The following is a 21,928-nucleotide window of genomic DNA, read 5'->3' on the forward strand; positions in this document are numbered from 1 at the left end:
TTCATAACCATGTCCACTGTTTCTTGTGGGCTGAGTGTGCGCATGCGTTTTAAATGGTAGCAAGATAATGTACGGCGTCTAGGCCACCCCTGTTATTTCTATTAAATAATGACATGATGATGGTGGCCTGTAATTGTCCATTTTCTATTAACCACCCTGACCAAGTAAACTGTTTTCTGATCTCTCTTAGATGGAAATCCTGTATGAATGTGGAAGCCATTAGCAGAGTAATTGCTGTCCGTTACCATGACAACCAGCCGCTGCAGTCACCTGCCCGAAGTGCTGCCAGACTGCACCAGTTCAGCTGCACCCGTGGTGAAGACCGTGGAGGACTGTGGCAGCCTAGTGAATGGGCAGCCGCAGTATGTCATGCAAGTTTCAGCCAAGGACGGGCAGCTGCTTTCAACAGTAGTGCGGACCCTTGCCACCCAGAGGTAGTACCACAGTTAAAATCAATTCGGAGGGCTGTCAGATGGGAAATGCTACAGGGAATGTAATTAGTGCTCAGGTCTTTGTGTCAGGTGAGAGGAGGTACTGGGAGGGGAAAAAAAAAAAAACTACACATGTTCTGTCATGGCCGTTTCTATAGCAATGGGGCAAAAAGATAAAACTCACGTTGTGGACGTTTCCGCTTAAAGTCACACTTGCAGAGAGGCAGGCAGGGGAGGATCCCACAAGACACAGGGTTACTTGCTTAACATGTGTTATGTTGACCTTACTACGGTAATTACATTTTCGTTGTCTCCAGGTGCTAACAAAGGTAGCCCTTTGTTATAATAGAATGAAGGAGGCCCCTGGTTTCAGATGACTGAGCCAAAGTGATTGGATACGTGGGCAAAACTTTTGAAGTGACGTTCTGACGTGCACACTAATCAGCATGCCATGATGGGGGCTGTCCACAGCTACTTCCTGGGGGAGTCTCCTCTGACACATCCCCACATGGGGGCCTCTTCTGCTGCTTCCTCCTTCGCTCTCCCTGCATCCCAGCCACGATCCTTCATACACACTCTGCCCCGTGAAGTATCATTGTCTCCCCCAAGTGATAGACCGGAGCCAGAATGAAGGCTCTGAGCAGCCCGGAGACGGCTTATCCAGGCCGGCACTTTGTCCCTGGAGGTCTCCTCTGGTGCTCTTGCTGCCCACTGGCAGGTTGAGAGCCACAGGCTGCCTGGCCACTAGGTACTCCTTGGCTTCTCCATTAGTTTCAGAATGGGTAAGTGGGATTGGGACTTACGACTGTAAAATACTGGACTTGCCCATTGGTTTCAGTGCTGACACTTCCGGCCCTGAAACTTTGGGTCAGTCACTCAGACCTCGACTGCTGACCTTGGTCTGAGCAATTCAGCCAACCCCTCCGGTGCAGATACAGGCCCACCTACGTGCCCCTGCAGCAGGACTCCTAGTGACACCACAACATTCTCTGTCCCCCCTCCTAGCCCCGGACGTGGTGGCCACCAGACATGGACTCACACACCGCCACGTGTTGTAAACATTATCCATGTGCCACCTACTTCCAATCCGTGCGGCTATTGCAAAGGGAAGAAATAGGAAAAAAAAAAAAAAAAGGTCAATATATATTTTTCCACCTCTGGGAAAACTTGTAACAATCGGTTAGGTAGAACTCAGTATACGATGAGGCAGTGAGCATCATTGCTCTGCTGTGAACTGAGACGGATAGTTATCTGTCTGCATATGCCCCCATCACCCTCGAGCCATCAATCACCTCATCTGATCAGGAAGAACAGTCTGCAGAGCTGAAACGACTGAGACCTGTGAGCCGATGTGCGTGTGTGTGTGTGTGTTCTACCACGTAGACACGTAAACCAGAGCTTTTACAGTTTTACACGCATTTGGTTCAGGGTGAATGACAGAGGCCAGTAATAATGAGAGAAAAAAGTCAACTCTTTAAACTTTCTTTTCCCACCCCTGGGCATGAGGGGGTCTTTTGGCAAGGGGGAAGGAGATCCTTTCCTCTTTTAATCCCCTTTTAGCCTTCACTCATTCCCAGGATCATCCCCAGAAAGGCCTTTCCACAAAGATGGAGTCAAAGAGAATGGTGGGCATAAGCCTGGAACACTGTCATCTCTGGGGGACAGGAAGAGGCGGAGAGGGTGGGTAAAGAGTCTGGTCCTTGGGTTGGCGCATACAATGATGACATTTTAAAATCTAATACCCAATAAGGACCTCTAGCAATATAAGATGACATTAATCAGAGAGGGATAGTCCTCCAGTATCCATTGAGAAGTGAGGCCATCTTGGTTTGAGCCTCCCATTGGCCTCTGACTTATGTGATGAGGGCCATGTTTTTTGATTTTCCCCAACCTGAGTTTTTCTACAAGTGAAAACAATTACCATTAACTAGGCACTTACCACGTGCTGGTCCCTCTTCTAAGCTTGTAATCTGGACTATCTTTTCTCATCCTCACAGTCGCCATATGAGGAAGGCACCATGCTTTGTGCCCATTTCACAGATGAGGAAACTAAAGTCCAGAGAGATGCTGTAACTCACCCAAAGGTAGCCAGCTCGTGAGCAGCAGAGCTGGGGTTCGAGCCCAGGCAGCTGTACTCCAGAGCCTGCCTCACAAACCACTACCCTGTGTGTCCTCACAGAATGTGCAGGGGTGGTGTTTCCAAGTTAAAGGCCAAGCTGTGGACTGAGGCCACCTTGGTAGCACGTACCATTCCTCACTTTCAGCTTACTGTCCTCAGCGTCCCAACGTGCATCCTAGGAAAGCTCCAAGCACCAAGCTGCCACAGCGTCGTGCTCTGGCTCAGACTGCAGTTCTGTGTGGCAGCTTCAGGGCTGGCCGCCAGTCTGTTTCCCTCCTCTCACTCGCCTATCCCACTGAAAGAAGAAAGGAAAGGAACCTCTGGGCATTCAAAAGTGTCCCAGCCTGGTTCAAAAGATGCAGCTTGTCTAGAAACTACAATTGGTGTCGTTTCAAAACAACTTCTTAATAGCTAGGGATGATTTTTATTTTTTGATCGGTAGTTTGCCTGAACTACTTCGATGTCTAAGGTAAGATTAACACATTGCTCCTTTTCACTTGCTTATGACCCTGGGCTCACCTGCTCTGGTATTGGTCACCCCCTATTTCTTTGTATTGACAGAAGTAGATGCCCAAGGACCCCAGCTCCCACTACCGAGTGCCAGTGTAGATCTCGGGTTGTAAACCAGGTGTCTGTTCTGAGCAGCTGCCTCGGGTGAGGGTCCGAAGGACACAGAGCCAGAGGACCACGGCATGGCAGTGGTTTCCAGCCCGTTACCAGCAGGTGCCCCTTCTTCTCTTGCAGCCCCTTCAATGACCGGCCGATGTGCAGGATCTGCCACGAGGGCAGCAGCCAAGAGGACTTGCTCTCTCCATGTGAATGTACAGGGACCCTGGGGACAATTCATCGGAGCTGCCTGGAGCACTGGCTGTCATCCTCAAACACCAGCTACTGTGAACTCTGCCACTTCAGGTTTGCAGTCGAGCGCAAACCCAGGCCGTTAGTGGAGGTCAGTAATTGGGGCACGTCTTGAAAACTTAACTCTAATGAGCAAATGATGTCTGCTTTTATGCCCAGATCACAAACCCTGTGCAGCTTCACTGAAGCACAGTAATAGCTCTGTGTGTGTGTGTGTGTGTGTGTGTGTGTGTGTGTGTGTGTGTGTGAGAGAGAGAGAGAGAGACAGACAGACAGACAGACAGACAGAGCCAGCACTAAGGAGCCAACAGTAGAAAGGTGACCTCCGCAAGGTGGAGACGAGAGAGTGGGAGAAATCAGTGTGAGAAGGGACGTTTAGAGACTTGATCTCCATTTCCCATTCCTGTGACGTGGAGCAAACAGATCAAACACTGTTCTCTTTGCACACCATCTTCTCACCTTGAAGCAACAGATAAATGGGCATTTGGGTTGCCTAGTCTGAGAAATCTTTGTGAAAAAAAATAGCGGCATTGTATAATGCATATAGACCTAGACTTCTGGGTTTGAATAGTAGGTAAGTGACTTCAGCTATTGGAATTACTATGAGGGTTAAATGAGTTAATATTTATTATACACTTATAATACCAGATACATATTCAAGTGTTTGAATAAGAAAAGTCTCAGTCTCTCCTAGGAAATTACATGCAAGCTTTTTTCAGCTAATAACCTGAATCTCTTTTCTTAAAGAGATTCTTAGGATTGGAATCTCTTTTCTTAAAGGTGGTGCTGTCAACTCAGCCATTAAAATGTCAGGACATTCCTTTTCCTATTTTAGGGGCCATATGATGCTTCTTTAGACCCAGGGTCTGGTCTTGTATTAACTGGGGGAATTGGAAAAAATTATTAGATTATTTTTGCCTTCTCTCGTACCTAACTTCTAGTCAATCAAAACTTGGATATCGGCAACAAGAAATATTCTAATACATTATGAAGTATAGCTAGTTGAAAGGGACCAACACATTGTGCCTATAATCCGGTCAGGCTGATAACCTCCTCCTTATTTCAGCAGCTGACCCAGTGGAACTTTGACATTAAACTGAGCTAGAAATCAAGAAGCCCTTCTTGGAGGCTATTTAAAATGGTGTATTAGCGCCCTGGCACTAAGACTCTATAGGGAGCTCTGCTTAAACATTCTTTTGGTTTTGACCTTGAAAATTTAATCAGGACCTGTAACTGGGGCCTGTTTTAACTATGACTTGCTTGCCAAATGGCACAAAATTTATTTGACTTGCCCCAATAAACACTATGCTTCTCTTTAAGATTCTGGATCAAGTGACCTCTTAATTTAGGCATCTTGCTCCTTGACATCCACTTCCAGAAATTCGTTTTTGTAGAGTGCTGTGAGGGATTTGGCCCAATGCCGCATTCATTGGGATTTGCATTTCAGAACTTCTCTGCAGAGGGGGAAATATAATTAAATAATAAACAAAGGAGGTGCAGACTTCCAAGCCCAGTGGCAAACGTTAAAAAGAAGCCTATTTCTCCTTTCCAGAAACTTTCTGGAACCTTCCCAAGTTGATATTGCAGTTTCGTCCAGGGAAGCCGACTTCCCAAAGTAAGGAAACCCTGCTTTGAATGGGCTGCATCCAGTGGTCTTTTTTTTACCGGTCTATCCCCAGTAAAGAAGACTTTTGCTTGGTAAAAACCCCAGTGTGTGTATGCATAATACAATAGATAACAAAGGAGGGGGTGTATGTGCGTGCGTGTTAGATAACACACATGTGTAAACCTTTTCAGTCTCAGAGAGGGACACGTACCCCAACACAGAGGTTTCTTCAGAGCTGCTGATGTCAGGCTATAGACAGACTCCAGCATCTTAGGCAACTGTCATTAAACAAGGAAACGAGGCAAATGACCTTGAGAATGTGTGAGGTGCTCTGCAAGATTTAGGGCCTCGCCTACAAAAACTTCACCCAAACGGTCACTGGTGGTGAAATTTTCATTGCACCAATGGAATGTGACATTTTTCAGAGTTAATGATGATTGAACAAGTTGAAAGTGAAAGGCAGACCTTCTCAAGCCGGGGAGGCTGGCCATTTGATCATCCCATGGCGAAATGAACTTGCTGTTTGACCACAAGCAATAAAAAGAAGTTGTCTTTGGTTTCTCAGCTGGAGGACAAATGAGAACCAGGTGCAGGCAGATTTTTAAACAAATGACATTACTAATTGACTTTTATCCTCTTACCAAAGGGTGGGTTTATTCACAGTGAGCATTGCTTCCCAATATGTTTACCTCTAGATGAACACGAATCTTTTTAGTAAATCAGCAAAGCCTGCCTATTTGGGTTAAGCATTAGGAGTATTGTTACTTTATTTCTCATTTTCACTCTTTTGATTGCTTTCATCATTACTTTATTTACCAGTTGGATCTGCCTTCTCATTAAAGCAAGAAAATTCCATAACATTTCATTTCAAAATCAGTGGGATAATAACAACTCCATTGCTAGAGGAAGTGGTTGAAAAAGTCATTTATAAATTTTATTTGTCAGTATCCAAACGTTACATCAGTCGGAATTGTTGTAACACCTCAGACTCCCATTCTTTAGTAAACTCTCAGTCCTCCATTCACCGTAAGCCTTCGTCTTCCTCAGTATTCCTGTTGGGAAGACACTTCCCCTTCCATCTTTTCCTACACTCTCTGCAGCCAGCAGTTGGATGTTCATTTTTAACATATCAGGAACCCAGAGCCATCTTCTACACAGGCTGCTACATAAAGTCTTTCCTCCCTTTCCCTGCAAAAGGGTGAGTTTCTACTCAAAATGGCCAAATCAATAGGCTGGTTACTATTAGCATCTCCAAATAGGGCATCGCCTCTCCACTTACCACTGACCATCTGGGTGGTGGCTGTTTCTCTGAGCTGCAGTGTGGAGGGTGAGCTACAGGCTCTCTGTGATCTCTTTGGCCTCTATAAGGCTCAAATTCTTGGGCAAAAAAATACATTCTACACTTAAAATAAGTACATTGTATGGTAAGTAAATTATACTTCAGTAAGTTGCTTGTGTATGTCTACTTACTTACCCACCTACATGGCGGAACTAAATCTGTTAGTCTTTTAAGTTCATTGCCAGTTTTATACCCTAAATATTTTCTTGGTGCTAAGTAAGCAAGTATAACAAGAGTTAGTTTCAACCCAAGAGAGCTGCACTGCGATCATCCGGTTTATTCAATTATGGATGAATTTCCTCCACTGTCCAGATAAGGTAAATCTCCTAAGATCTGTGCCTACTTGGGCAAAGCTTGAAAGGAAAGCATTCGAACCGTCCATAGCAAAAAGGAAGAGCAGATGTAACCCACATACATATCATAGCTACACAGCCAGCACTTCTCTCACGAAAGCTACATATTTTTTGTTGATGACAGAAAATGTACCCAGTGGCGATTTGTCAGATGAATTAGCTCCAAAATATTGACCTGGTATTGGCAGAAAATAGACATCCACTAACCATAAAAGGATTCTCGGAATGACCAGCTTGGGTAATTTTATGGTCTCCTCCCTGCTCATTTTCAGTTTTCCTCATTTCTATCTGTAAGTTGAACTCTAATACCATTCTTTTATAAGGGTGAAATACAGCAAACCAATAAAAATATCACAGTTTGTTCCCAAAAATGTGCGCCTTGACTTCAGCCTGTTGCCACGATTGCATATCGGATTGAGCAGTTTGCCAAGGAAGCCCAGGTTGCTATGTGCAAGTAGCGTGCTTGCAACATCAGCTTCTAGTGATGGGAATATCTGCCAGTGGGCTTTCCTAAGACGTGTATCAGTAACACCCACCCTTGCCCGGGAAACTCATGAAGTAATAGGTCAGCTCAACCATGTCGTGATTAAAGTGAAACAGCCAGGAAATGGTGGAAACCTGCAGGAAAGGCTTCCTAGGATCTGATCTTCCTCCAATCAGGGAGACATGGTGATGTTTCACAGAAGGAGTGATTAGGTTTCCATATTCCTATTTCCTTTACCCAACCCCAGCTGACTGATAAGAATTGTATGAACAATTTAAAAGCTGTTCCCTGTGAGTCAGAGGTTGAGCTAAATTGAAACAGACTGTTTTCACACATATCAGTTACTCAGAATAATAGGATATAAAGGGAGCTGAGGATTAAGGATTTTTTTTTCAAACTTTTTATTTATAATTTTTTTTTAAGTCACTGGAGGAAAATGGTTTTAAAGTGTGCCCTGGATTCACTGTCATCTCCAGCTGTACAACAGGGAGCAGAGTTGAACTGCTGTGAAGAAATGCCTTTGTACCTTGGCCCTTCACTATTTAATAGATTTGAGACTTCACTGAAACCCTCCTACTGTGTTTCTATCAGACTTAGGTGAGGACGTTGCTCGCTTCGTTGTAGTGGGTTGGGTTGGGTTTTGATTTCCTTTTAATATTTATTTATTTTATTTTATTTTTGGCTGCGTCAGGTCTTAGTCGCGGCACGCGGGATCTTCATTGCGGCGTGTGGGATCTTTCCTTGAGGCACACGGGCTTCTCTCTAGTTGTAGCGCACGGTTTTCTCTCTAGTGTGACATGTGGGTTTTCTCTTTCGTTGTGGCGCACGGGCTCCAGAGCGCATGGGCTCTGTAGTTTGCAGCACTCAGGCTCTCTAGTTGAGGCGTGCGGGCTTAGTTGCCCCACGGCATGTGGGATCTTAGTTCCCCGACTAGGAATTGAACCCACGTCCCCTGCCTTGGAAGGCAGATTCTATACCACTGGACCACAAGGGGAGGTCCCTGGTTTTGATTTTTAATGTATTCTTGTAAGTAGAAACGTGAGCTTTGTGTTTCAGAGTATTCATTTTCATCAGCAGACACTTGTAGCATTGGGATAATTAGGGAATGACACCAAGGGGGTGTAAACTGATTGAGAAAACTTCCCAGGCATGAGGACCACCTACTTCCTCGAAGGAAGGCAGGCAAGCTCCCCTCTTCATTCCAACCTGCGAGTGAAGGGCAGGCCAGTGAGAAAGGTGGCTGGACCATAATCACAGCATGTGATAGGCAATCACGAAGCCTCTGTTCGTTGAATAAACGGATGAATGGAGAACCTTCCCTCCCCCAGTTGCAAATCCTGTATTGTACTTGGGGCCTGTGGTTGTAAATCTAAGAAAATGACCCTTTGCCCTTACAGTTCAGGACAGACACAGTTGGACAAGGGCTTATATGACACAAACTAGCACCACTGCTTTGAGCCACACAACAAATGTGATGATTCTCACAAATCCTGGCTCCCGTTCGGTCATCAGTCCTCCGTCAGGTTTTCAAGAATGGCAGGTGGCAGGAGCCCTGTACCACTGGTAGCCAGTGGGGAGAAAACGTGTGCTTCAGGGCTGGGCAGGGAGACACTTGCCCGAGTCAGAGGAGGGTTTTGGGGGATGGGGAGGACCAGGCCGTTCGAAAAGATTCAGGCCCAGCTGGCGTTTGTCAAGCTTTTCTGAATCCAAACTCTGGGCAAACAAAGGCTTCACCATAGTATTGGGGGGAAACGATCGTCTTACCCATTTGGTAGATGAAGACACAGGTTTCCGGTGGTTATGTGAGGTCAAGATCCCAGTGAGGAGGAAGGAAGGTCTCAGGAGCTGCACTCAGGCCTCGCTCTCTCCTCCTGTGTTCTGGAGGGACGAATGGAAGAGAAGCACCGCGGCAGCACTTGCGCAGTGGGATGGGGGAGGGATTTACCTGAACCCACCAGGAGTTCCCACTTCCCACCTTCCCGTGCACTGAGCACAGGTCCTCAGCTCTCCTGGGGCGGATCAGGCCCCTCCTCTATGGCTCCATCTCCCAGAGGCAGCACTTCCACCCGCTCCAGACCAGGCTAAGGCCTCCCAAAGCAGAGTCAGGACTCGTAGCATGAAGGACAAAGGAAAGATAATGTACCAGAAAGGGGAGCGTGTGGAGGGACTTTGTGTCTGTTTTCCGGACAACACGGCAAAGACCCACTGAGTGACATCTGTGCCGGTGACTTTTCCTAGCAGGGCTTAACATCCTGGCCATGGCTACTGTTCTAGAACCATGAGACAGCCAGCTGGCTGCCCACCACCTCAGTGAGAACCTGAACAAGTCATTTCTCCTCTTAATGCATCAGCTTCCTCACCAGTGAAACAGAGCAGAACTAGCCAACTGGCGACCTCATTCACGCACACAGGTGTGCTTTATTGAATTAACACTTTTTAGTGTGAATGCCTTCAGGTGAGACATGCATGCACTTTCCAGTTCCCCCAGGCCTTGCCTTTTGCTTACACCCACCCAGCCCTCTTCACCCTCTTGCATTACGTGCCCACTATTTACATTTGAGATTCCAGAATTGGGTGATGTCTTTCAAAGAGTTTAGAAGAGTTCGCTAATGCTATGTGACTTCTTTCTACCAACATCTTTCTTCCAGGGTAACACAGACTGAACTTAATGATCTCCCTTCTATTGTCTGCATATTATTAGTGGCTGGTTCAACATCACACAATAAATGAACCACTAAGAGACAGGGTACTAGCACCAACAGTGGTGAGAATTACGTTGCACTGCAGCATCCCTTAGTGTTGGTCAAGCACTTCCCTGACCTCTGATAAGGTTGCTGAGCAAGCCACCAGCCTCCCCATCCTTTGTCCAGCAGCTGAGATGACCTGCCTGATGACCGAAGTCCAGCGATGCTTGATCCTGCAGTTGTTTAGTCTTGGATTTCTCTCTTGGTTCTGGTGATTAATTTGGCAGTTGCTTCGTTACTTAAAGCTTAGTTACAAAGAAGCTGTTTTAAGGTACCTATTAAATTCGCAGCTTGCTTCATTAAAAATCACTTCATTAAAAAAGTAAGCCAACTGAAGTGTTCACACGGCCATGCCAGATGAAAGGGAGCTAACTGACTGGTGCCTGGGTTTTCAGCCCATCCACTGCTGGGAAAGGACTAATTTGGGGGGGGAAATCCTGTTCCATGCACTAAAAGAATTACATGACCAATTCTAGTATTTTAAATTGTATTGATACTTACAGTAAGCTTGGGTTGAAATACAAATTAGAATTCACGTTTTCAAGAGGACCTTTCTTGGTCCTAGTAGCTGCCCTCAACCCCTCCCCACCTGAGGGTTTCCTGCAGCAAGGCGCAAAGATGCGAAACACCAAGAATTGTTTCACACAACTTTTTAATTTTAATTATTCTGTGCTTTAACACATACAGAGGAGGGCAAAGAACAATATATAAACAGGTTTGTATCTACCACCTAGAATTAACGAATGTCACCATTTTGTGAGTGACATACCTTTCAAAGAACAGCTTCTTGAGGGGGCAGGGAGAAAATGTCTGGAGTCGTCACTAATTCATCCTCAGGGAGTCTCAAAGACAGGAGAAAATTCAGCCAGGTTTCCCTGAAGCACATCTGGGCCGAGAACAAGAAGTAAACAGAATGAGAGAGATAATCCTGAAAGATTCCAGCCCCTTTGAGCTACCTCCAAATGTAAGAACAAATAGTACAGGTAGTGCTGGCCACCAAGGGGTCCATTTCTTGGAAAGGTAGACAATTCGAAGTTACTATATGGGAGTTCGGGGGGCAGCGGGTGGAGGGGAAAGTGTCCCTGGGCAGCTGGCGGGAGAGCTTTGTAAAGGCGGCTGTGATCCAGGAGCAGTGAAATGCCACTGAATGAATACATCCAGTAATCATCTCTCTCCTAAGTCCTGCCGAAATAACAAGGCACAATTAGCTCACAGGAGCTGCCCTGTGCAGGTAGAAGGCACCAGGTTGAACTGAAGTGAGACATAAATTGCATAAGCCCTGGTGCAGACTTCAGGTGCAGAGTTACCAAATATGCATGAAACTCCCCGCTGAGGGCTTCTGCCTGCCCTGCTCTTGCCTTTTCAGTTGTAAGTGCCAACACCTGACACTTTTAAATCCAGAGAAAGCATACACATTTTTAAACACATAATGGTGTGAAATATTGTGAGCAGTACATGATTATGGTTAAATGCTGCCTAATGGGCAATTATATTCGAATGAGCCAAGTGGAGAAGTATCCTCAGTTAAGCAGTGGGAGCTCAGTGGTCATTTATTCACTGCATAACACCCTGCTTTGCCCATTTATGCTAAGATCTTCGTTTTCTAGCACAGGCACAGATCTTGACATGACACTCCAATCCTGGGGCATTCATTCATTTCGCTGTGACTCCATCTATTTTTATCCTTAAGATGTTCACACTCCAGAGTTTTCTCTTCTTTAATTATTTAACCATTTCCTAGGCAGAGGGGAAATATTATATGCTATACACTTTATATAGTCATCTTATTTCAATGTCTCGGGTATCCCTAGAATGGATATTATCCCGTTTGGTAGATAAGGAAGCTGGGATTCTGAAATGTCACCCTTCAGAGATCTTAAAGACTTTCAGCCACAGGGCTAGTAAGCAGAGAAGGCAGAAGAAGAATGCAGGTTCCTCTGGCTCCAGAGTCCATGCACTTGCCACCATACCTGGCTTCTTCCTTCCTGGCTCAAGACTGCTTTCTTTCACTTGCTTATTGACACACACAGGTGCAAGCACACACGGAAGCGAGGACAGCCAGCCTTTCTAAGGGACTAAATGTCCCTTAAAAAGGGGAGAATGCAAAAAGTGATGATTAAAGCCCTGATTTCCTCTTGACATTGGCTTCGTCCGTGAAATCCAGAGCTGTTAGCGGGGAGGGAAGGATGAACAGGCAGAGCAGAGAGAATTTTTAGGGCAGTGTACACCACTGCAATGGTGGCTACCTGTCGTTATACATGTGTCCAAACCCACAGAATGTACACCGGGAGTGAACCCTAATATAAACTGTGGACTTGGAGTGATGATGACGTGTCAATCTAGGTCCATCGACTGTAGCAAATGTACCAGTCTTGAGGGGAGGATGTTGATGATGGGGGAGGTTGTACATGTGGGGAGGCACTGGGTATATTGGGCCTCTCTGTACTTTCCACTCAATTTTGCTGTGAATCTAAAACTACTTCTAAGAAGTGAAGTCCATTAAAACAACACAACCACAACGAGCTGTGCCAGCCTCCTGGGTGCTGGGACAGTGGAATGGCAGTTCTTCTCTGTGCTCCTGATACCCTGGTCTCGGGGAAACAAAGCTCTTAGGTACACCACCCTATTAGAAGCCAGAAAACTCATTCTTCATTTCCAAGGACTTTACACACCCTGACTTTTTCCCTTTCCATCTAGTTACTCTTTCTCTGCACTTGCGTCTTCATTTCCGTGAGTCATTATGTCACCCATTTCTTCTGAGATCTCTCCTAAGGGAGAGATGTTATTAGAAAGCCTGGTGAACTCAAAATGTTTGAGCATTTTCCCTCCTTTCAGGAACAGGTTATGAAGGTTAATCGCTCATAATATGGTTGTACACACACGCGAGGTAAATTTCTTTAAAGACTGTCATCTACATAACTCGGATAGGTGACACTGGTCTTGCAGCTCATGAAGGAGAACCCTGGTTTTTCTCTTGAATTATGTATGTAATTGCCTCGGTTCTTCGCTTCCCTTTCTTGACAGGTGCCGTAGATTTGGGGAAAGATAAGACCCTGTCAGGTCTTGTCGCTTTGCTTTCCTCCTCTATATTGTTCACTAAACTTACATTCCTGTGCGGTGCCTCACGGCTGCCTGACTTCATTCGTGAAGAGACAGGGACCCCGTGAGATTGTCTGGGATAAAACTGTTTCTTTGCTATCCATTATTACAGAGCTAGAGGGATAGGTTTATGCTGTGATGGATACCTGAGAGCAAAGTTATGTTTGTGTGTGTCTAACATGAAAGAGAAAAAAAGTCTTTTGAAGCTTTTAGTTTAGAATACTGAAAAGCAGGCTTAATTCTTCAGTGTGCCACCTATTAAAATGTGTAAAACATCTGTTTGTGAAGACTGAGGTCAGATTAAAAGAAGAAAATGAACTATTTTCTACTCATTATTTTATCATCACTTCACCTCCAGTGACCCTATTAGAGACAGAAAGTTGGCATAAATGGTGAAGTTCAAAATCTTTTAGGGCTCTGAGGGAAAATGGCTAGTGTAGTATACGTGAAATGCTGCTGGCAGGTAGGAATAGCAGGAAAGTTGTAAAATAGAGTTTATAGGCATTAAGGACATATCTGTGCAGAGTCAATAAAAGCAGAAATCAGCAGATGAAGAGAAAACATTCACCATCCTAGAAAATTATGCAGCCCCTCCTAACACTTTGCTTACTTCCAAAGGCTAGATCTTTGCATTAAAGCTGGCCGATGATGGGAGACAAGGCCTGAGAGATGAAAGTAAGAAAAGGGCTCTAATATTTTGCTAAACACTGGCTCATCTGCTTAAAAGCTATGAGTTTAATGTTGAAACCCAGAAGTCATTCGTTCATCAAAATATACACATTTTCGACTGCTTGTAAGATGTACCTGACAGATGCATATGTCTGAAGAATGACCCTGTTGGATGAAGCTATGGCAAGGCGGAAAGAAATATCTACAAAACAGGGTTCATGCCGGCGGGGGTGGGGGGGGGTCTGTAGGGAAATCTACAAGACACTTCAAGTCACTTTTACCAAGGCTGTTCTTCGGTCTCAGATTTTTTAAAACACGTTTATTCAGATACAATTCATTTACCACATAGTTCACGGATTTGAAGCATACAATTCAGTGACATTCAGTGTATTCACAGAGTTCAGTAACCATCACCACAGTCAATTTTTTTTAATTTGTCTACAGAAATTTCACTCCTAGGTATATACTTACAGAAATGCATACCTGTGTTCACCATGAAACATGTACAGCAATGTTCAGAGCAACACTACCTCTACTTGCCAAAAACTGTATAAAATCCATGTGTCCATCTCTAGCAGACAGGGCTGGAACCAGAGTGAGGTAAGTGAAGCCCTCACCTCAGGAGCAAAATTTAAATGGTGCCCAAAAATCTAATACTCAAGATAAATAATATTTTAATGTGATGGATTTTTTCAATCAAAAGTAATGCAAAAACTCCATGATGAACAAAATATCAAATTTTTAAATAAAAGCAGGATCAGTATTACTGATTTTTCCTCAGGCTTCAGGATGGCTTGGCACAGAAATGACAGTAGAATGGACAAATAAATTATGCTATACGCAATGAGAATAAATGAACTACAACTACAACAATAGCATAGATGAATCTCACAGATATAATGTTAAGCAAAACAAGCCAGACACTAAAGTGTATGTACTGGTGACTCAAAAATAGGCAAACTCCAATAAAGATGTTAAAAAAAAATAAAAAAAAATAAAAACAGGTTAAAAAAAAAAATAGGCAAAGTTCTTGTTCAAAAGTAGGTGAAACTAATCTAGGATATTAAAAATCAGGATAGTGATTTCCCTTGGAAGGGGGCATGGGCTGGGAAGGAGGGTTCTGTAACTCTAGCAATATTCTATTTCTTGATCTGTATGTTCCATGGGTTTTAAACTTTGGGAGAATCCATCAACCAGCTTATTTATGATTTGTGTACTTTTTATATGTGCTAAAAAAAATTTAGGAGTTGTCTTACTCTAGACCTAGAGATTATCATACTAAGTAAAGTAAGTCAAAGACAAATATCATATATCACTTATATGTGAAGTCTTAAAAAATGATACAGATGAACTTATTTACAAAACAGAAGCAGACTCACAGACATAGAAAAGAAATTTAGGGTTACCAAAAGGTAAACAGGGGGAGAGATAAATTAGGAGTTTGAGATTAATTTATACACACTACTATATTTGGGATTAACAGATACATACTATTACAGATAAAATAGATAAACAACAAGGACCGCCTGTGTAGCCCAGGGAACTGTATTCAATATCTTGTAATAACTGATAATGGAAAAGAATCTGAAAAAGAATATAGATATACATATATGTGTATATATATCTCTCTCTATACACACTCATATATATGTATAACTGAATCACTTTGCTGTACACCTGAAACATTGTAAATCACCTAGAGTCCAATTTTTTTTTTTTTTTTTTATGGCTGCATTGGGTCTTCGCCAATGCGCGGGCCCTCTCTAGTTGCGGCAAGCGGGAGCCACTCCTCGCCGCGGTGCGCGGGCCTCTCACCGCGGTGGCCTCTCCCACTGCGGAGCACGGGCTCCAGGCACGCGGCCCCAGCAGCCCTGGCCTGCGGGCTCCAGAGCGCAGGCCCAGCAGCTGCGGCGCACAGGCCTAGCTGCTCCACGGCACGTGGGATCCTCCCGGACCAGGGTTCGAACCCGCGGCCCCTGCCTTGGCAGGAGGCTTCTTAACCACTGTGCCACCAGGAAAGTGTCTATAATTCAATTTTTTAAATGTGTGGGAAAACGAAAAGTATTACAAAAATAAAAAATAAAATTGAAAAAAGAATTCCCCTACTTAGAAGTGACAATATATACAAGCGACTTCAAGATGAGATGAGCCCCTGGAGGAGGAGACCACAGTCAATTTTAGAACATTTTCATCACCCTAAAAAGAAACCTCACACACTTCGGCCTTCACTCTCCAGTCCTCACATCCCCGCCCCCGCCCCCTCCCCCCAGCCCAATGCAACCAAGAATCTATTCTATATCTCTATGATTTGCCTATTCTGGACATTTCCTATAAATGGAACCCTGCAGCGTGTGGTCCTTTGTGACTCGTTTCCTTCACGTAGCATAAGGTTTGCAAGGTTCAGTGTAAGATTTTATAGAAAGCGTATCTTAGCCTCCCTTGCTATCATTTTTATTTGACTCCTTCTCAACATCCTATTTACCTTAATATATCTTACCTAATATACCATTTACTGAGTCCTTACCCTGAGCCACTGTTGTAGGCACTTTCGTGTTCTACTATTTGTATGTACAACCGTCTCCATTTTAGAAAGGAGAAAACGAGCACAGAGGTGTGGATGGTTACTTCCCTTTTAAAGTTTTGTCTTTTCCCTATCACAATTTATGTGATGAAACCCTGTTCGCTTTTTTGTACTCTTTTATTGTGTGGAAATCATCTGTGCGTTGATTTTTTTATGTGGTCTGAAGTTTAGCCATCTTTGTCCAGGAAAAGTCCTTTTTTTCTTTAAGCCCTTTAATTTAATTGGGCTGCTTTCATGATTCTGCTGCCCTACAACTGCACAATTAATTTTTTAAATATTATAGTTTGTGCCCAGGTTGATTTTTTTCTTAAACCAGGGTCTAAGGAGAGATTATGGATTCTCAGAAGGCAGTCAAATCCTACTGCCCATATTCCCATATTCATCAAAGCTCAGAGAGTTGGATTAGACCAAAGAGTGTCTTAAGACAGTTTAGGAAGATACCCTGGAACAGTGCTTCTTCTCCGCAAATATGTTTGAGAATCAGATCAAAGCTTGAACTCTCTCCCCTGAAATGCACAGACGCCCAGTGTTCAAATAAAGTCACAAAGGTTTTCTGAAGCCCTATGCCCGGGGTCAAAGACCCCTGACCTAGTAGGGTAGTTATATAAGCTGCAAGGCAATATGTAGATTTTCCAAAAGTGTCTCTTGCACCCTTAAAATGTTCTAAGCGTGAAAAGTAAGGGAAACTTATCAACCCTTCACTGTAAATTCCTTCTTCTGTGAGGAGGCCACATTATAACTCTGGGGTGCCACAACAGCGGATATGATTTGCTAGTCTTGATGGGAGGGCTGCTGGTTCAGTTCTGCAAATATACGGGACTGGGCTAGTTATTAACTTGGGTTCTTCCATGGTTGGCTTGGTTCTGCCATGAGGGCACATGTCTCAGGATCGCTCATGCTAAAAATGCATGTGTGTCTCCCGATTGGAGTCGAGCTTTCCCACAGGCAGCAGCAGCTGTGTTCATCCAGCCGGTCTCCGGCTTGCCCGTCTGTAAATGCGAGTCCCTGACGTCATGACCCCTGTCAGGGAGCCGTTGCCTCTACCCATTAAGAATGTCTTCCCTGAAGGCAGCTCTGGGAGATTTGTAGCAAAATGGTCTACAAACATTGAACATAATCAAAAGAAGTAATGCCAGCAAAATGGAAACCATCACCCTCCCCTCACGTGACACCACAGCGTATTTCTACCTGGTGGTCTGATATTCCGGGCCCCATACCTAATGGAGGGTATCTGAAGAGTCCAGGGGAGTGGCTGGGGGAGCCTGGACAGAGAGGGGGAGTCTCTTTCACCTGGATGTGAGGAGGCTAAGGAAGGGCATGTCTGAAATCTTACAAATCATGAACAACTTAGATAACGTGAGCATGACGTTCATAGCACGATCCAAATTACATGAATGCTGGTGGGCTCCCCTTGAAATCTGAGGGCAGGAGTGTCCAACAAAAATAAAGAGGTTCCGGCAAATACTGCAACTCATGAACTTAAGACATTGCCTTCGGTGGAGCCTTGAGAGATTCCAGATCCATTCGTTGCTAAGATGTGTCTAACGTCAGCAAGGTCAGACAGGCCCTAAATATTTGGGGAACTTTTTGGCAGCAAAACATTGGACTGTAAGCACTGTGAATGTAAAAGTTCCTCTGTCCTCACAGTTGTCCATCTAGCAGAAAGTTCCTCTTTTCACAGTATTCCCATCCTTGCTGACTTTGGGAATATATGGCCCTGGTGAGAATGTCTCTTCTATCCTGTACTTTACACATGCATATTTCAGTGAAATCCCTCCACCACACTCTGCTTGGATAGCTTTCATACTCACATTCTCACTACATCTGAGGGACACAGATTTTTTAATGTGGTCCCATTTTGAGGACCTGGCTGTGAATTTGATTTCTCCCTCTCTATGCCTTTAAATATCCCCAATTCTTAAAATAGGGATGTGTTATCCTTATTCATGCTATTCATCATATTCTCATCTTCTGTACAGTGTTCCAACTGGGGTTCTCACTTGGTACCCTGTCCTGGCATCTTTTACCCCATGATCCTGTCTTTCTGCTGGAAGTAATTATTCGAAGCTCCGGAAACCTGGGCTCCAACCACAGACCAGCAGAAAGGGTATTAGATGCCAGCAGCTTTACCAGCTGGAGCGCCAGGGGCCCCATAAGAGCCAAAAGGAAGCGGAGCTCCAGGAACTGGGAGCTGCTGTATGTGTCCTGTTTATAGTAGACTACATGGTATGATTCCATTGGCTCCCAGAGTAGTCATTTTTATTGTTGGCCCTATGCGTTTTCTTGATTAATTTCTTCTGCAAATTTCTGTTTTCTTTCTCTTCATCCTCTCTTGGTTGTTTGTCTCATCTTCTTACGTTTCCGGCTTTACGTGGATCACATATGCCACATAATCCTGCAGTACCTTCTCATACTTTGTTTTTGTTTTTTTTAAGATTTTTTTGGATGTGGACCATTTTTAAAGTCTTTATGGAATTTGTTACAATACTGCTTCTGTTTTATGTTTTGTTTTTTTTGGCCACGAGGCATGTGGGATCTTAGCTCCCCGACCAGAGATGGAACCCCGCACCCCCTGCATTGGAAAGCGAAGTCTTAACCACTGGACCGCCAGGGAAGTCCCACTTCTCGTGTTTTGGATAAGCAATCTCCATTTGGCTGTGATCACACAGTGATGATCTAAACTAATTAGAGCCAAATGATTCGCATTTTACTTATATCTGAAATTGCAAGTGAATATATAAAATTATTTTGCCATCTAATCCTGCTATGCTGCTAATCTTATCCTTGGAAAATTTCAAACCATTGGTGTGAGTGTGTGTAGCATTTGTTTAAATAATGCTGAAGCCAAATTATAATGTTCCAGACACAAATATAATACTTATGGAGCATTAGAGTCCATTAACTGGCTTCCCGGCCCGAGGACTCCAGGGAGCGTCACAGATATCTAGGGTGTCCCTGAATATGATGTACACTTCAGCCAAATCACAGCTGTGAAGGCCCAGAGCAACTGCTAAGCATGTGTCTGTGACAGAAATTACTTTACTGGATTTGATCAGAAGAGTCGGGGAAGTGATTTTATATCTATATGTAGACATTTCAGTTAAACCCATCTGATTTCTACTCAAAGCGATCCCCAGGTTAAGAAGGATTTGTGTATTTCTTCGGCTAGTACTTATCAAGCACAAACTAAATATTTTAGGAAATGGGGATATAACTGAACAGGCCAGAAGAACGCTGTGTACTAATAGAGTTTACCTGCTAGGAAGCAAGACAGAATAAGCAAGTAAATAAATAAAAAGAGTATCTGTGATGGTGATACAAGTTATAAAGGAAGAAACAAGCTCTTGTGGTCAAGGATGACCAGAGAGGGAGAAGGTAGGGGCTTGTGAAGGCCTCTCTGAAGAGGTGACCTGTGAACCCAGGACCCATGAGAAGGAACCAGATGTGGGACGAGTAGCAGGCAGAAGCAACAGCCACTGCAAAGGCTCTGAGCCAGGCCAGTTCGGTATTTCTGAAACAGGAAAAAACACTGCCAAGGAGCACTGTTTGAGGGGTCAAAGGAGCTAGATTTGAAGGTGCTTCAACTTTGCTGTCGTGGACTCCTTGGCCATCTGTTGAAGCCTACGGATGGATCTCTTCTCATAATCGTGTTTTTCATTACATAAGACAAAAATACATAGGAATGCAAAGAAGACCAATTACATTATAATACAGCTATCCAAATATTTAAAAGACAAAGCTGCGACATAAAATATAAGTGCTGCTTTAACACATTTTGTAGCAGATCTAATAACTAACTATGAAGTACAATTTGTCTGAAACAGTTGTAATGTGATATGAAATGTCTGTGGTTTCTCTAGGTGACAAAGTCACAGGTACTGCTCATACCACTAAGATTTTCTGCATGACTCAATGAAATACTAAATTCCAATTAGAGGCTGTGAAAATAAAGGTGTGGTTTTTTCCCCCCATTGTAAAATCACAGATCCCGTGAATCCTCTCCTTGGACCCCCTGGGGTCTGTGGCGCCCTGGGTACAAACGGCGGGGCTCCATCACGCAGGTTTCTTGGGCCACGGCAAGGCGTTAGACTAAGCGCTATGGGGAGCCCCTGGGGAAATCTAAGCAAGAGAAGTGGCGTGATATTGCTGCTTTATATATAGAACCTGGATTCTAGGATAACAGGAGTAGAAGAGTGAGGTGACTATTACATGGTTCAGGTGAAAGACAAGCGTGGCTTGGAAAAGAGTAGTGGCCCTAGAGAGTGAGATGTGAACGTGTTCAAGATGTGTTCCAGAACTGCCAGGACCTGCTGATGGATTGGGTAGAGGGGGCGGGGAATGAGGAAAGGCAGATAAGGATGGCACGGAGGTTGCTCACAAGAGCCTTTGGGTGTTGGTGTTGCCATGTACTGGTGTGGAACCACCTGGGAGCGGAATTGGTTTGTAGGAGAGTTAGGGCGGTGGCTGTGAATCCAGTGTGGCATTGTGGACCTGGTGAAGTGTGAGATGTTTATTACACAAATGGAGAGAGATCTAGCATGCAGCAGGATCCACAAGCCTGGGGCTCAGAAGAGAGTAGGGCCGAAAGATGACATATCCACTCTACAGTTGAACTTGACGTTTTGAACAAAAGTGGGAAGTTAAGACAACTTGAGAGGGGCTTTCACTACTCCCCTCAAAGCTGCACCTTCCCACTCCTTTGAGGGAGAGCCTCCATTTTTCACTCCCCAAGAGAGGTGACGGAACTTGATAAAGGTCCCACAGCATAAGGGGGAACCAAGAGGGGGCACCTGGAAGCAGTATCCTGTCTCCTGCTTCCAAGCATGTGTTTTATCTCTGCTCAGTGCTACTTCTCCAACCTTATCCATTGTGAGAGCAAACAAAAATTAGGATCAAGGTTTTATGTAGCACAAAAGCAAGCTGAAGGGAAGATGTGAAAGAACAGTAGGCTGCAGATTTCAAATACTGGCTCCTCCACCATATAACATCGAACAAGTCACTTAACCTCACTGAGGCTTAATACCCTAATTCAAAATGGGAATAACACCACCACCTGGTGTTATTAAATTCAGTAAAAAATACCTGGCACATAAAAGGCACTCAGTACATATTTTTGGTTGAACTTGAGTCGTATATATTTTTTAAATTTATTTATTTTTGGCTGCGTTGGGTCTTCGTTGCTGCGTGAGGGCTTTCTGTAGTTGTGGCGAGCAGTAGCTACTCTTTTTTTTTTTTTTGAGGTACGTGGGCCTCTCACTGTTGTGGCCTCTCCCGTTGCGGAGCACAGGCTCCAGACGCGCAGGCTCAGCGGCCATGGCTCACGGGCCCAGCCGCTCTGCGGCATGTGGGATCTTCCCGGACCGGGGCACGAACCCGTGTCCCCTGCATCGGCAGGCGGACTCTCAACCACAGCGCCACCAGGGAACCCCAGGGGCTACTCTTCGTTGTGGTGCACAGGCTTTTCATTGCGGTGGCCTCTCTTGTTGCGGAGCACGGGCCCTAGGGCGCGTGGGCTTCGGTAGTTGTGGCACGCAGGCTCAGTAGTTGTGGCTTGCGGGCTCTAGAGCGCAGGCTCAGTAGTTGCGGCGCACGGGCTTAGTTGCTCCGCAGCATATGGGATCTTCCTGGACCAGGGCTCGAACCCA

At 44.6% G+C, this 21,928-nt stretch overlaps 1 protein-coding gene across 4 annotated transcripts in view; it reads left to right on the top strand.

Annotated features, from left to right (window-relative positions):
* Positions 1 to 21,928, top strand: part of MARCHF3 (membrane associated ring-CH-type finger 3) — a 148,646-nt gene that overhangs the window by 111,025 nt on the left and 15,693 nt on the right. For all 4 annotated transcript variants that reach the window (XR_003431157.1, XM_027098921.1, XM_027098902.1 and 1 more), the window contains exons 2-3: positions 191 to 434; positions 3,295 to 3,499. Coding sequence is in view for 3 of the 4 variants with exons in the window: in XM_027098921.1 (XP_026954722.1) it covers positions 247 to 434; positions 3,295 to 3,499 (393 nt within the window). In the remaining variant the exon portion in view is untranslated. The remainder of the gene's footprint in view (positions 1 to 190; positions 435 to 3,294; positions 3,500 to 21,928) is intronic.

The sequence above is a fragment of the Aethalodelphis obliquidens genome, unplaced genomic scaffold (assembly GCF_003676395.1).
Source record: "Aethalodelphis obliquidens isolate GAN/ISIS:26980383/991018 unplaced genomic scaffold, ASM367639v1 scaffold4, whole genome shotgun sequence".
NCBI lineage: Eukaryota > Metazoa > Chordata > Mammalia > Artiodactyla > Delphinidae > Aethalodelphis > Aethalodelphis obliquidens.